At 45.6% G+C, this 17133-nt stretch overlaps 2 protein-coding genes across 2 annotated transcripts in view; one reads left to right on the top strand and one right to left on the bottom strand.

Annotated features, from left to right (window-relative positions):
* Positions 1–11283, bottom strand: part of LOC121858048 (ankyrin repeat and BTB/POZ domain-containing protein 2-like) — a 30584-nt gene extending 19301 nt beyond the window's left edge. The window contains exons 1-2 of the mRNA XM_042354289.1: positions 11139–11283; positions 1149–1437 (exon numbers count right to left, since the gene is read on the bottom strand). Of these exons, the coding sequence (XP_042210223.1) occupies positions 1149–1437; positions 11139–11164 (315 nt within the window). The 5' untranslated portion in view covers positions 11165–11283. The remainder of the gene's footprint in view (positions 1–1148; positions 1438–11138) is intronic.
* A 626-nt stretch (positions 11284–11909) lies between these two features.
* The window catches only part of LOC121858051 (uncharacterized protein C2orf16-like), a 43944-nt gene continuing 38720 nt past the window's right edge, over positions 11910–17133 (top strand). The window contains 1 exon segment of the mRNA XM_042354293.1: positions 11910–12001. Within this exon segment, the coding sequence (XP_042210227.1) occupies positions 11910–12001 (92 nt within the window).

Below are 17133 nucleotides of genomic sequence, written 5' to 3'. Positions count from 1 at the left end.
AGCTAATTTACATATACAGGGTGTCACAGAAAAAAATGTATACACACTGCCTTACATGTTTTCGTGCAGATCGCATGAATGTTTTATATTACAAGAGCCACATTGTCTTCACCTGTTGATGTGTGAGGTCTCGTATAAGTGAGGACGATGTTGCATGATATAAACATTCACATGATCATCACGAAAATCTGTAAGGCAGGATGTGTTTTTTGTTTTCTGAGACACGCTGTATGGACATCATTCATCTGCAAATTTCACATATTTGGGACTCTGACGTCAAGGTGTGGTGTGGTGTGGTGTGGTGTGGTGTGCTGTGGTATGCTGTGGTGTGGTGTTAACAAGCAGGTGATGACAGAGCCTGATACACCTATCCTTACTGAACTGTGCACACAATTACTGTACAAGTGAGAGTGTACAAAATTATAGTTAGTGGCAAGAGGGGAGGTAGGGGGTGGTCGTAAAAAGAGGGAGGTAGGGGGTGGTCGAGAGGGAGGTAGTGGTCGAGAGGGGAGGTAGGGGGTGGTCGTAACAAGAGGAGAGGTAGAGGGTGGTCGTAACAGGAGGGAGTAGGGTGGTGAGGGAGGTAGGAGGTAGGGGTGGTCGTAACGTAGGTAGGGGTGGGTAAGAGGGTAGGTGGGTCGTAACAAAAGGAGGTAGGGTCGTAACGTAACAGGAGGAGGGGGTGGTCGTAACAGGAGGAGGTAGGGGTGGTCGTAACAAGAGGGGAGGTAGAGGTAGTCGTAACAGGAGGGGAGGCAGGGGGTGGTCGTGGCATCCTCCCCTCTCTCCCCCCTTCCTTTCCATCACCCTCTCGTAAGAGTGTTCAATGAAAGAGTAACTATAGTGGAGATGATGTCTTATGCTGGACGTAGAGATTTTTATTAAGAGATGCATGGTTAGGTTAGGTTAAAATAACAGTGTGTGTGTGTGTGTGTGTGTGTGTGTGTGTGTGTGTGTGTGTAACTAAAACAAACGTGGATTAACAACTCTTAAGCAAGATTCTTCCTTCAGCCGCCCCCCCAAAAAAAAGAAAAAAAAAAGAAAACAAGTATATGAGCAGTGAACCCTCCATATAACGGACTATAAGGAAGAGGACAATCCGTTATATCGAAATGTATCCGTTAGGTGTACAGGTAGACAGCCCTTACCTGAGGTTGGTCCCTTGTGGGCTGCGTCTTGAGGGCTGGAGCAGACCCGCCCCCTAGGTCTCTCACTGGTGTCTTGCCTAGTTGCTGTTGTTGTTGTTGTTGTGAGTAGGGCGTCAGGTCTCGACTACTACTGCTGCTGCTGCTCTGTGGTGACTGTTGCTGCTGCTGCGTGTAGGGGGTCAAGTCTCTGGTGCTGTTACTGCTGCTGCTACTCTGCGGGGACTGTTGTTGTTGTTGTGTACGGAGCATCACTCCTGCGTCGGCGCTGAGGCGGTGTACATCTCCTGGTCTGTGTGGGGGTAAGGAGAGGACACACTGTTACTACACACTCACAGTCTATTAATAACAACAAAAACAATAACAAAAACAACAATAACAATAACAACAAGAGGTGGTGGAGGGAGGGGGTGATGGTGGTGATGGTGGTGATGATGGTGATGACGGTGGAGGTGTTATATTATGTGTTATGTGTTATGTTGTGTTGTGTTTCCTAGGCCGGGGTGCACCAAGGTAAACAGGCAAGAGTTAAACCTGCTCCGGGTGGTCGAGTTTCCCGATCACCACCAATACCTTACCACACTGTTGTTGTTCTTCGTGCCCCAGTTTCATTACCATCGTCGACAGGTGTAAATTGAAGGTGTTTCCGTCTACCATACACCTGTCAAACACCTGTCGAACACCTGTCATACACCTATCAAACATCTGTCATGCATCTGTCGAACACCTGTCATATACCTGTCAAACACCTGTCGAACACCTGTCATACACCTATTAAACATCTGTCACGCATCTGTCGAACACCTGTCATATACCTATCAAACACCTGTCATAAACCTGTCGAACACCTGCCATACACCTATCAGACATGTCCTACACCTGTCATAGTCTATATATACAACTAGGTTACATTTGGTAAGGTAAGTTAGGTTGGGCTAGGTTAGGTTAGGTTGGGCTAGGTTAGGCTAGGTTGGGTTAACTTAGGTTTTGTGTTAGATTAGGTTAGGTTAGGTTAGGTTAGGTTAGGTTAGGTTAGGTGTTAGATTAGATTAGGTTGTGTTAGGTTAGGGTTTGTGTTAGGTTAGGTTAGGTTAAGTTTTGTGTTCGGTTAGGTTAGGTTAGGTTGGGTTAGGTTAGGTTAGAATAATTCCTCCAAGTTTCCACAAAATCACCTGAAATATTCTTCTATTTAACACAAACTCTCTACTAATTAATTCATTCATAGTCACAACAGCTGAGGGCAAGGTATACTCACGACTCTGTAACCAGCCATAAGAACGACCGTCACACACTAATGCTCATAATTCACGACCTTACCTGCACTTATCTAATTGGGCGACATAGGCACGAAGCATGGCGTTAAATATTCTCGTAAATTATAGTTGATTTTTTTTCTTCATAAGGAGATGGAGACGTAAACGAGGAGAGTTCTGTTATATATCTTGTGGGAACAGAGAAGCAATTAGCCTACGATGATACCACTTAACTTATCTTGTTGCATTACGTCTCTCTCTCTCTCTCTCTCTCTCTCTCTCTCTCTCTCTCTCTCTCTCTCTCTCTCAGTGGTGGCTTGACTGAGGACGAGGTGCATTTCTCAGGTAATATTTCTTAATTAACAAAAGGAACGTAGTAATGATGCTTCACCTGTGCACACACACACACACACACACCGGGAGACTCAGAGGAGCTAACAGACACTGGAGGAGAGAAGAAGTCTGTGAACCAAGGGAGATAAGAGTCAGTTCACAGACACATACCTGAAGGAAAGTCTGCAGCCATAATAAAGACACAACAGACAAAGACAACAGACATAGCCAACAGACACAGCCACTTAACAACAGACAAAGACAAGAGAAACACAACCAACAGAAAATAGACAACAGACACCGACAGACAAAATCAACAGATAGCCAACAAAGATCAAGACACAGACAGACACAGACACCAAGTTACTCTCAGGATTATTCAAGTGACTTGCTGTTCTGAGGGCGGTGGAGGGGGCGAGATGACTATGAGGAAAGACCTGTGTGGGTGAAGTGAGACGAGGTGAGGTGAGGTGAGGTGAGGTGGGGTGGGGTGGGGTGGAGGTGAGGTGGGGTGAGGTGAGGTGGGGGGTGAGGGGTGAGGTGAGGTGGGGGGTGGGGTGGGAGGTGAGGTGGGGTGAGGTGGGGGTGGGGGGGGGTGGGTGGGGTGAGGTGGAGGTGAGGTGGGTGGGGGTGAGGTGGGGTGGGGGGGTGGGGGGGGGGAGGGTGAGAGGGGAGGGGTGGGGTGGGGTGGGTGGGTGGGGTGGAGGTGAGGTGGGGTGGGGGAGTGGGGTGAGGAGGTGGGGGTGTGGGGATGGGGGTGGGGGGTGGGTGGGGTGTGGGTGGGGGTGGGGTGATGGGGTGGGGTGAGAGGGGGTGTGGGGTGAGGTGGGTGGGGTGAGGTGGGGAGGTGAGGTGGGGTGAGGTGGGGGGGGGAGGTGGGGTGGGGTGGGGGTGGGTGAGGTGAGGTGTGAGGTGGGGTGAGGTGGGGTGAGGTGGGGTGAGGTGGGGTGAGGTGGGGTGAGGTGAGTGGGGTGGGGGAGGTGGGGTGGGGTGGAGGTGAGGGGGTGAGGTGGGAGGTGAGGTGGTGGGGTGGGGTGGGGTGGGGAGGGTGTGAGGTGGGGTGTGGGGGTGGGGGGGTGGGGTGGAGGTGAGGTGAGGTGAGGTGATGAGGTGGTGAGGTGGTGGGTGATGGGATGATGGGATGCTGGGTCAGAAACTCCATTAATCATTTGTGTATTCAATTATTTTCAGTATGTGAATGGCTAGCACCTTAACCTAACCTAACCTACCTTAGGACCCAACACACTTTGAGCCTCCACCACCCCACGATCCCCACCCACTAACCTCTCCTCCCCACCCCCTCCTCCCTCCCTCCTCCACCTTCAGCCCTCCCACCCCCTCCCCACCCACACAGCCTTCCCTCCACCTTCTTACTGTCAATACACACTATGACTGGCTGCCACATCTCAGATACGCACAATACATTCTTCTCAATAAATCCAGCTGACATTTTTTTTTGTGAATAAATTTGAATGTTGATTTTTTTTTCTCCATAATTGGGAAGTGAGTCATCGATACTACAACCTCGTATCGACACTGACTCCTACCTGACGTCGACACTATTAGCTAACGTCACAACACTAAGCTAACCCATGACATCACAACCTCTAAGCCAGCCTGTGACATCACCCCACAACAAATTATGGCTAATCTATACAATGAGACTTCTCCAATTTCCCAGGAGAAAATTATTGTAATTAGAACTCACAATATACCCCAAGAGTATACCTGCCCAGCATACTAACGGGTCTACTCCAGCAGCATACTAATTATGACCCAGTAACAATTACAGAACATCTAAAGCGACCTGTGCAGTAAGGGGTCCTGTACACTGCCATCATTTAATATTAACAGATAACTTTTATACTTCATTGTTTATACCCTCCCTCTCTTCCTTAACTTCCTTCCCTCCTTTGCATTTCTTTTATTCCACCTTTCCTTGTCTTCCTCCTACTCTTCCTTCCTTCCTTGTCTTCCTCCTACTCTTCCTTCCTTCCTTGTCTTCCTCCTACTCTTCCTTCCTTCCCCTTTCTATCTTTCTTCTCTTACACCCTTCCTTATCTTCTTCCTTCTCTTGTCTTCCATCCTCCTTTATCTTCCTCCATTGCTCGTCTTCCCTTCCTTGCCTTTCTTGCTTCTCTTCCATACCTTTCTTCTTTCCTTTCCTTGCCTTCTCTCCCATCCTTGCTTTCCCTCATTAGCCTTCCTTTCCCTCCTTCCATCCCCTACTCTCTTTCCTTCCCTCCCTCCCCGTTCCAGGTCGAGAAAGCGCTGATGTAAGAAGATTCGTGAAGAAGAAGAAGAAGAAGACCTGACCATGAACTTCTGAAGGCTGTGTGTCGCCTTTCCGTGTTTATCGTTGTTTGTAGACCTGTACCGTCTAGGGATATAGTTTGTTTACCTGTGTTGTTTATATACATGCTGAACCAGTTGTGAACTTTTACGATGATCTATCTATCTATCTATCTATCTATCTATTTATCTATCTATCTATCTATCTATCTGGTCGCCTTCTGCTTTCTCCAGGGCGTGTGAGACTCCTATACCTATGCCCCGGGGGAGGGGGGTGGAGGGACACAGGTAGGTTGCTCTCTCTTGCTCTCTCTCCCTTTCTCTCACCGGCCATAAAGTACCCTGTCGACTCTCTCTTGTAGGATGCGGGTCCCTTCCTCCCTCCCTTACTACGCCACCCATCCTTCCCTCTACTCTCAACTGGTGTAGGACCCTCCCCCCTCCTCCCCCCACGTAACTTATAACATACAGCAATGACTATGTATATTGTTTGTATACCTGCATTGTCTATATACACGCTGAAGCAATGTAAATTTGTATGGCGATATTAACAGAAAAAATCTATCTATCTATCTATCTATCTATCTATCTATCTATCTATCCATCTATCTATCTATCAATTAACCTACCTAGACCTTTAACTCCCCCCTCTCCCTCCCAGCACTATAGAGACGCGCCTATAAGACTCGCCACAGCTATTATACTCGCTCGTGACAGAGGCTTATATGCTGTACCTTCAGAGAGAGACAGCCACAGCTTCCCTTACAACCCGTCGTCATAACCTTACCTACAACCCCTCCTACAATCTTACCTACAACCTCTCCTACCTCATCTACAACCCCTCACTTAACCTCATCTACAACCCCTCCTATAACCTCACCCTCACAACCTGTCGGGTGTTGGGTCATAAAACAAGGAGGTTCTCACGCCGCGTTTATTGTCAACGATGGTATCAGGTAATGGTGTAGCAGAGGAGGGTCACCAAGTCATCACCATCATCTCACCATCACCTCGTCGCCTCACCAGCATCTCACATCATCATCACCATCACTTCGTCTCATCACCATCACCTCGTCTCATCACCAGCATCTCACATTATCACCATCACCTTGTCTCATCACCATCACTTCGTCTCATCACCATCACCTCGTCTCATCACCATCACCTCGTCTTATCATCATTTCACATCATCATCACATCACTTGGTCACCATCATCACCAATAACAAGGGTCCTGTGTCGTAGTGAGGGAACAAGACACCCTGGGGCCTGGGAATGAAGTGCTCAGCAGGGGTGACGTAGACAATTTCCCGGGCGGTAGGTGGAGGGAGGGAACCAGTTGTAACTCCTTCCCTCCCACACATGTCACTGCTCGAGATGTACCACCAAGGTCAAGGTTTTACCACACCATTTACGACTTGATTCCATCCAACGTGATCAAGTTAGGCTGGGAAATTTGCCGCCATTGTCTGCACGAGTAAACAGGGTGTCCCAGAAAAATGTATACACACGCGTTAATGTTTGTATTGTAACAGCAACATTGACCTCACGCGATCTCTAATAATATCTGAATACATTTTTTTAAGACACCTCATAATAGTTGAGTTACTCTTATAATGAACATCCTCCCTGTTGTGGTAATGGATTTAAGACGGAGCGTGATGTATGGAAGGACCTTTGGGAAGCTTTTGTCTTGACGGTGAGTGGGAGGTGGAGAGTCTGGCATGAGGTTAGTAGCTACGGGAGACTGCAGCCTTCCTTAGATAGATAGATGGATAATCAGTAAAATCGTCATACAAGTTTACATTGATTCACCCTGTACTAGATAAAGACAGTTCAGATATACAATGTACAGTTGGTGCCCCGTCACGGAATGAATCTCCGAACTGACTTACCCTGATTGTCTCAACTCATTCTGGTTCGATGCTGCTTCATTTGGGGCGGGAGCCAACTTTTGACCCCGACTGTAAATCCACCCAAAAGAGTCCTGTCAGTTCTCTCTCCCATCCATGAACCCTGAGACTCGTGAACCTGTGAATCCGAGACATCACACAGCGTTAGGTCCATAGATGGTGTACAGTGGGATGTCTCGGGTTCACAGGTTCATGAGTCTCGGGGTTCATGGATGGGAGGGAGGACTGACAGGTAAACAGAGTCACTTGTGGTGTGAGAGAGAGAGGGTGAGGCAGGGCGATCAACTAGCACCAGTGACTGCACACGTTGACGCTGATTGTTACGGATGACTGTATGTCGTAGTAATTTTGTCTTTATGAGAGGTGTCGTAAGCATTAAAATAGTTGTTATAGATGGTGGAACGGAGTTATCCATCCCTCTGATTGGTCGGAAGTGTTGAAACAGTTGTTATAGATGGTGAAGCTGGGTCATCCATCTCTCTAATTGGTCATAGGTGTTGGAGAAGACAGTGATTATTATTATGGATGACAGTGATTATTATTATAGATGACAGTGATGAGAGGAGACACACAGGTGAGACACATTAAGAGTACAGGTAATGACAGGTGTAAAATGTTTATACCTGCGACCTCCGTTTCCTTTCTGGTAATTGTTGTGTTTACGAGCAACTTTTTTTTTTCTCGTAAATGAACCTTAATACATTTACAATTTGCTTTGTTTTCATTATAATTAAAGTTTATTGTAATGGTGGTTGACTTAGGGGAATATTGTTGCCTCTCTTACAACTAACTACACCCTACAACCTACCCTACAACACATACGTCACCTACACCCTACAACATACAGCCACCTACAACCTACCACAACCTACAACACCACCACCATCTACAACAGCCACCACCACCCTCCAAAACTGACGTCACCTCCAACACACCACACCACCTACACCCTACAACACACCACCACCTACACACTACAACACATACGACACCTACACCCCCTTACCATCAGGTGTAACTTCCGGGTTTGTTCACCAGACAAGCTGCAACCAATCCCCGGTTTCCTGGGGGTCCCCGTCAACTCTAATCCCAGGATGAACGATACAAGGCACGACCTTATCATCGTTCACGGGAGGGTTTCCAATATTTTTACTCTAGGATGGACAAGGTTAAGTTAGGTTAGGCCAGGGGATAACATGGTCGCTGTTTACATAAATTACATCTTTTTTTGTTGTACAATAAAATGGAACGAGAAGAATGTTAAGATATGCTCTCTCTCTCTCTCTCTCTCTCTCTCTCTCTCTCTCTCTCTCTCTCTCTCTGTGTTTGTCTTAGTCCATCTCTCATTCTGCGTGTTTGTCTCTCTCAATAAATGGGTTTAGTCTCCCGGGGGTACAATAAAACGGTACAATAACACGGTACGGTACAATAAAACGGTACAATAACACGGTACGGTACAATAACACGGTACAATAACACGGTACGGTGCAATAAAACGGTACAATAACACGGTACAATAACACGGTACGGTACAATAAAACGGTACAATAACACGGTACGGTACAATAAAACGGTACAATAACACGGTACGGTACAATAAAACGGTACAATAAGACGGATGTTGTATAAAATATCTCTGGGTTCGGGTTACAGGTTAAGCTGTTGATCAAAGACGGAAGGAAGGTAATGTGACCCAGCCCGCAGGTGGACGCAGGACACGGGTAGGTGGACACAGGACACGGGTAGGTGGACACAGGACACGTGGATTATATAGGTGGACACGGGTAGGAGGACACAGGGATACAAGTTGGACATACCACCACTACCACAACTACCATCACTACTATGGCAACAACTAACACTACCACTATTACTACCAACTATAACTACCGCCATTAACACAGCTACCACCACTAGTACCTCCTATCTTTACTATTACCGTTACGTAAATACTACTACCACTACCGTAACTACCACTATTACCACCACTATCGTAACTACCACTATTACCACCACTACCGTAACTACCACTATTACCACCACTCCCGTAACTACCACTATTACCACAACTAATACCATCATCAAAACCACTGGTGTTCACTCGTAAAATTCCAGGTTTAAGACTGAGTGTGTTGGAGTAGATTGTTGGTGTAGCGTTGGTGTTGGTGGGGGGGGAGACAGTGTTGATGAGGAGATAGTGTTGGTGATGGAAAGTGTTGGTGAGGAAGACATTGTTGTTGAGGAGGGAGATAGTGATGGCGAGTAAGATAGTGTTGGAGAACGAGACAGTGTTGGCAGAACAGTGTTGGAGGGAAACAGTGTTGGCAGGGAGACAGTGTTGGAGAACGAGACAGCTTTGGAGGAGACAGTGTTGGAGAGGGAGACAGTGTTGGCGAGGGAGACAGTGTTGGTGAGGGAGACAGTGTTGGAGAAGGAGACGCGCCACCACAACAAGTCGGACAAAGAGAAGGAGAGAATTAGTGAGGAATCTCCTTCATGACCGCGGTGTGTAGGGTTAGCCTAGAGGTGGGTGCTGGCCTACTTGTCTCTCAGCTAGCCTGCTTTTTGTGGCCCCTCCTCCTCCTCCTCCCTCTCTCCCTCCTCCTCCCCTCCCTCCCTCTCCACATACTTCTTTTCCTTCTCCTCTCTCTCTCTCCCCCTCCTTCCATATACCTCTCTCTCTCTCTCTCCCTCCATATACTTCTCTTCTCCTCCTTTCTCTCCCTCTATCTCTCCCCCTTCTCTTCTCCCTTTCTTCCTCTCCACATACTTCTCTTCTCCCTTTCTTCCTCCCTCCACATACTTCCTCCCTACATTACCAACTGACTCACCATCACCACTCACCACTCACCATCACCATTCATTATCCCCACCTCACCATCAACACAATTATATGGTGGTCAAATGAACAGTAATTAACGCAGTGTCATACAGGTATGGTGAAACACAACATATATTACATTGACACTCTACTGTATGTATGTTGATGGCCACACACCTGTCAGCGTACCAAACACCTGTCAGAGTATCACACACCTGTCAGAGTACCACATACTTGTCAGAGTACTACACACCTGTCAGAGTACCAAACACTTGTCAGAGTACCACACACCTGTCAGAGTACCACACACCTGTCAGAGTACCACATACTTGTCAAGCACACACACCTGTCAAGTGCAAAACACTTGTCAAGTACCCACACACCTGTCAGAGTACACACCTGTCAGAGTACCACACACCTGTCAGAGTACCACACACCTGTCAGAGTACCACACACGTGCATCTGTGGCGATATAAGGAATTAACTCCTGGCTACCATCACCACCACCACCACCTCTTCTTCTTCTCTTTCTCCTCCCTTTCACCTTCTCCCTCTCTCCTCACCCTTCTCCCTCTCTCCCTCACCCTCTTTTTCTTCTCTCTCCCTCTCATCTTTCTCCTCGCTCTCCCTAACCTCCTTATTCTCCTCTCTCCCCTTTCTCCTCTCTCCTTATTCTCTCTCCTCTCCTCCTCCTCCACCGTTCTAATACACTATCATTTGACCTGTTTCCCCTGATGACAATTTTCGCCTTACAATACAATAGCTGACCCAAGACACCTCTGCCCCACTGACCTTCCTGTATACTTACCGACTGTTACTGAAATCATATAGTCAACAAATTACCATGATTATGACTCAGGTGAATTGTGATTATTATACAGACAGACAGAGACAGACAGACGATCACTACAGTATGATGAAATAGAGGTGGTTATAGTAATGAAGAATAATAAAGAAATGATGATAATAAATGCGTTTTTGGTATACGAGATGAGAGAGAGAGAGAGAGAGAGAGAGAGAGAGAGAGAGAGAGAGAGAGGCGGTGACTCACGAAAGTAATGGTTATACCTGACCTCATCTCGTCTCAACACACCCATCTATGACAGGTGTAGGTAATTGATGTGTAGGTGTAGATGTATGTAAAATATGTGCAGGTGTACTTGTCATTACGTGATCGATGGTCGATAAGAAACCACAGTTGATCAGCACTGTGAGAAAGACATCTGTTAATAACTTAAAGACGAGAAACAACATCATTTAACCTAACCTCAACCAACCATAACATCACCAGGCAGCTGTTACCACTACTACTGCTGCGGCTGTGATTATTTCACCTACTGCACACTACCTCACTGCTCTACACCACACCAGCGGCGTCTTACCGTGTGTCCGGGAAGCGCTCCGTCATAGCCCTGTTGTAAGCGTCCTGTAAGCGGTAGCTGAAGGCAGCCTCGATCTTGCGTGAGAGGGAGGAGTTGGGGGCACACCAGGCTGAGGGGAGGTTGGTGCTCCCGGGCTCCGACAACTTCCTGGCTCACCTCGCCCACCACGCCGCGTCCTCACTACTCTGGTGGTCCTCTCGGTGCTCCAGGGTGGCGCTAGATGACCAACTGCCCTCGGGGGTCAGGGGCGGATGAAGGCCATTCCCCGGAGCTATCCGTGAGGCGTTCTGGGTTATCAGCACAACTTCGGTACGACAACTCCGAACTGGAGTGGAGGCGCTGAGGAGCGAGGCGGGGCGAGGCTGGAGGTGAAGCTCAACCTCCCTACAGGAGTTCTCAATACGGACAAAATCTAGAGTGGTCATAGACGACCTCCGCCACGCACCATCATGGCCACCTCCTTCACCGCCCTCGGGCAAGGACCTGGATGAGGGTGTCGACGTAAGGGGCAGAGAGGGAATGGTGGAGAACACGGGAAGTAGGGAGGAAGAGGAGGAGGAACACACTGTAAGTGAGTGGGGGGAGGGAGACTGTGGGGGGAAGGAGGAGGTGGACGAGGGCTGTGACACACCCTGGCGGGAGACACAGGAGACAGGCTGTGAAGGCTTGAAGGGCTGCTGGCGCCTGCACGGCTGTCCAGCATAACAGTCCTTACACGTACAGATCACGGACACGTACTGCTTGTGGCCGTACACACGAATGGTGCACGACATGACGGGTGCACAGAGAGGTCATCTTTGGGTGGATGAGCTCACCTGGCTGTATCCTCAGCGTTTACACCCCTCACCGTCCTCAACCTTCAGGTAATGTCCGTCTCTGTATGCACGCTCCACCAACACCTTCCTCACTCCCCGAACAACGTGAGGCAGTGAACAATACTTGAGGCGGCCAGTTGTGTGTTGTGGTGGCGCGGTCGGGGTCAAGACTCGCCTTCACCAGTACGTCACTCACCAGTTCGTCACTCACCAGTACGTCACTCACCGGTACGTCACCCACCAGTACGTCACTCACCAGTACGTCACCACCGGTACGTCACTCACCGGTACGTCACTCAACAAAACACTAAGATCCCATTTTACTTCAAGATCTTTAATGTTTCTGTAAATAAGTCATAATAGGTTGTAAAGTTTATCTTATAACAACCACAATACAACCTGTATTATAACAACACTAATATATGCTACAACACACACACACACACACACACACACACACACACACACACACACACACACCACTCTTCAACTACTAGCGAGGGTATCTGGTATGGGAACAGGTGTTGATGTAAGTAGCAGGTGGAGGAGGAGGAAGAGGTGGGTGACTCAATGGTTAGGGGGGAGGTGGGGGCGTGTGAGTCAGGGGGTCAGGGGAGGCAGTCAGGGGTCAGGGAGAGGACGTGATTCACGGGTCATGGAGAGGGAAGAAGGAGGAGGAGGAGGAGGAAGAGCAGAGGTTAGACATGGTTCAGCAGTGAAACAAGTTACATGACTGACTGACAGCCAGTGGGTGTGAGAGTGACTCTATCTCCTCTCCATCCCTCCCTCTCCTCTTCCTCTCCTCTCTCTTCTCCACCCTCACCAGACCTGAACTAATATATCACGAAGTTCACCACCTGTTTGGAGGGAGGGAAGGAGAGGAGGAGGGAGGAGGAGAGGGACAAGGAAGAGACATACAACAACACACACACACACACACACACACACACACACACACACACACAAGAGACAACAGACAATCACAGCCCCCCAGAACCTATTCAAGTGCTCCCAGGAAATACTCTAATCCTCTTGAGGGAATGAAGCAGCAGAAGGTGGTAACTTCCAGGGGCGCTGAAGGGAAATGTTTGTTGATGGCAGCTAACGTAGGGACGGGGAGGAGGGAGGGGAGGAGGGAAGGTTTAAATCAGGATAATATAAGAAGAGAATCTAGAGCTCTGTGATTTTTGCTGTCTTTTTTTTGGCACATGATGAAGAGAGAGAGAGAGAGAGAGAGGAGAGAGCAATACACCATAACGACTCAAGTCTCTGACAAAGGGATAAAGTCTGGCCTGTCACACTTGAAGAAGAAGAAGAAGAAAGAAGAAAAAAAACAACAAAGAAAAGAAGAAGAAAACAACAACAACAACAACAACAACAAAACAACAACAAAAAAAAAATAAAAAAAAAAACAAAAAACAAAACAAAAAACAACAAATAACAAAAAAAAAAAAAAAAAAAACAACAACAAAACAACAAATAACAAAACAACAACAAAAACAAAAAACAAAAATAAAACAACAAAGAAATAAAGAAGAAGAAGAAGAAGAAGAAGAAGAAGAAGAAGAAGAAGAAGAAGAAGAAGAAGAAGAAGAAGAAGAAGAAGAAGAAGAAGAAGAAGAAGAAGAAGAAGAAGAAGAAGAAGAAGAAGAAGAAGAAGAAGAAGAAGAAGAAGAAGAAGAAGAAGAAGAAGAAGAAGAAGAAGAAGAAGAAGGAAGAAGAAGAAGAAGAAGAAGAAGAAGAAGAAGAAGAAGAAGAAGAAGAAGAAGAAGAAAGAAGAAGAAGAAGGAAGAAGAAGAAGAAGAAGAAGAAGAAGAAGAAGGAAGAAGAAGAAGAAGAAGAAGAAGAAGAAGAAGAAGAAGAAGAAGAAGAAGAAGAAGAATAAATAAATAAAAAAATAATAAATAAATAAATAAATAAATAAAGAAGAAGAAGAATAATAAGAAGAATAAAGAAGAAGAAGAAGAAGAAAATAAATAGATGAAAGAAGAAGAAGAAGAAGAAGAAAAGAAAGAAGAAGAAGAAAGAAATAATAAATAATAACAATAAATAGAAGAAGAAGAAGAAGAAGAAGAAGAAGAAGGAAAAGAATAAATAAAGAAGAAGAAGAATGAAGAAGAAGAAGAATAAGAAGAAGAAGAAGTTGAAGAAGAAGAAGAAGAAGAAGAAGAAGAATAAATAAAAGAAGAAGAAGAAGAAGAAGAAGAAGAAGAAGAAGAAATAAATAATGAAGAAGAATAAGAACAATAACAATAAGAATAAATAATAATAACAAAAAATAAATAATAAATACAATAAATAACAAATAACATTGAAGAAGAAGAATAACATAAAGAAGAAGAAGAAGAAGAATAAATAAATAAGAATAGTAAAGAAGAATAAAAGAAGAAGAATAAAGAACAAAGAAGAATAATCATAAATGAAGAATAAATAAAATAATAACAACAATAAATAAAAGAAGAAGAAGAAGAAGAAGGAAGAAGAAGAAGAAGTTAATAATGAAGAAGAAGAAGAAGAAGAAGAAGAAGAAGAAGAAGAAGTTGAAGAAGAAGAAGAATAAAAAGTAATGAAGAATAGCTAGAAGAAGAAGAAGAAGAAGAATAATAGAATAAAGGAAGAAGAAGAAGAAGAAGAAGAAGTTAAAAAAGAAGAAGAAGAAGAAGACAGTCGTGTGGATCATTTCAGGCAGTGTTTAAATCTGCCACACACACACACACACACACACACACACACACACACCAACGCCTTGTGAACAGATTTTTCTACACTGTAATGTACTATACTATAACGTAACGTCCATTACACTATCTAATCTTCTGAATCATTGTACATATAGGCTGCATTACACTATACTGTGATGTATTACACTGTACTCGCTATGTCTCATTACACTGTACACAAAAAACAAACAAGTTAGGGGTGAGTGCATGTGGAGAAGTAATATAATTATAGATTTATATTTGATTTACTGTTTATCGCGCCATTGTAGCTCTCTCTCAACAAATCTCAAACCCTTTATAGCTATTACAACACTATCTAACACAATACAACACCATTCATTACAATAAAACATAATACAACACCATAAAATACAATACAACACAATACAATACAACATAATACAACACAAGGCAACACTCTAACATACAACACAATACAATAAATTCACTGACACTAAGACGTATAGTTGTTCCAGAGACGAAAAATTTACGCTATGTTCTATAGATTTTTATGTTACAAGAAGTATACAGGACTTACAGGTGGTACGAGGTGTTAAGAGGAAGTATACAAAGGTGTTACAGGGTTAAAGTATAAGGTGTTACGGTGTTACAAATGTTACAAGGTGTTACAGGAAGTATAAGGTTTTACAGGTATTACAGAGTGTTACAGGAAGTACATAAAAGTTTACAAGGTGTTACAGAAGTATAAGGTGTTACAGGGTGTTACAAGTGCTACAGGAAGTATAAGGTTTTACAGGTATTACAGGAGTGTTACAGGAAGTATAAGGTGTTATACAAGGTGTTGGGTAATAAGGTGTTACAGGGTGTTACAGCAGGAAGTATAAGGGTTTTACAGGTATTACAGAGTGTTACAGGAAGTATAAAGTTTTACAAAGTGGCAAGGAACTATAGTGTTACAGGAAATATAAAGAGTAACGAGGTATGTCACGTAATAACACAGCACTCGATGAGGTAACAAGTTTTGGCGGAAAAAAGCCAAGATCTGAAAGTTGACGAGACGATAATGTAAGAACACATAACACAATAGTCTAGTGCAGTGCCTCCTCTCTTCCCCCCTCCCTTCCCCCCTCCTTCTGCCTTCCCCCTCCGTCTGCACCCCTTCCCCTCCTTCCTCCCTCCCTTCCCACCTCTGTTCCTCCTCATCCCACTCCTGTTCCTCCTCATCCTCCTCCTTCTGTTCCCCTCCTGTTCCCCCTCCTTCTGTTCCCCTCCTGTTCCCCTCCTTCTGTTCCTCCTGCTCTTCTCTCCCTCCTTCTGTTCCAATCCTCTTCCCTCCCCTTTCCCCCTCCGTCTACACCTCCTCCTGCTCCTGTTTCCCTTCCTCCACCTCCTCCTCCTGTTTTCCTTGTCCCCTTCCCTCCTCCTACACCCTTCTTCTCTTCTTCCTGCTCCTCACCTCCTCCTCATCTCCTCCTCCTCCTCCTCCTACCTATCAATAAAATGGTAACACTTGAAGCAACACAAAGCCCATCCCTCAACACAACCTCACATCACCTCTCAACCAAAACAAATGATGGGAGCTCGAGTTTACATGGTAGAACCTGGTTGTTTGTGGTTGTTTGTCATTGTTTGTGGTTGTTTGTGGGTGTTTGTGGTTGATGACGTGTGAACAGTCATAACTTAGAGACAGAGATAGAGAGACGAATGAGTCAGCTTTAATCCTTCTACAGTAGTTCTTAGATGGGTTTGGTTAGTGATGGGTTTGGTTAGTGTTAGGTTTGGTTGGGTTTGGTTAGTGTTAGGTTAAGTTAGCTTTGGCTTGGTCAGTGTAAGGTAAACGTATATAACAGATTGGTTCAGCAAGAGTCATCACTTCTAATAGACTAAAGTGGTTCAAGAGTCATCCAACCCCAACAGACGTAACTAACAGGGTGGTTCAGCAAGAGTCATCCACAACCCCAACAGACGTAACTAACAGGGTGGTTCAGCAAGAGTCATCACAACCCTAACAGACGTAACTAACAGGGTGGTTCAGCAAAGTCATACCCCCTAACAGACGTAACTAACAGGGTGGTTCAGCAAGTCATCCAACCAACAGCACAACATGAGAGTCATCACCTTCCCAACAGACGTAACTAACAGGGTGGTTCAGCAAGAGTCATCACCTTCTAATAGACGTAACTAACAGGGTGGTTCAGCAAGAGTCATCACCTTCCTAATAGACGTAACTAACAGGGTGGTTCAGCAAGAGTCATCACCCTCTAACAGACGTAACTAACAGGGTGGTTCATAAGAGTCATCCCTCTAACAGACGTAACTAACAGGGTGGTTCAGCAAGAGTCATCTCCTTCCTAATAGACAACAACAGGTGGTTCAGCAAGAGTCATCACCCTCTAATAGACGTATATAACAGGGTGGTTCAGCAAGAGTCATCACAACCCCAACAGAGGTAACTAACAGGGTGGTTCAGCAAGAGTCATCACCCCCCTAACAGACGTA

Source organism: Homarus americanus, unplaced genomic scaffold (genome assembly GCF_018991925.1).
Source record: "Homarus americanus isolate GMGI-L3 unplaced genomic scaffold, GMGI_Hamer_2.0 scaffold35404, whole genome shotgun sequence".
Taxonomy (NCBI): Eukaryota; Metazoa; Arthropoda; class Malacostraca; order Decapoda; family Nephropidae; genus Homarus; species Homarus americanus.
The sequence above is the reverse complement of the archived record's forward strand: the minus strand, read 5'-3'. Positions and strand labels throughout refer to the sequence as shown.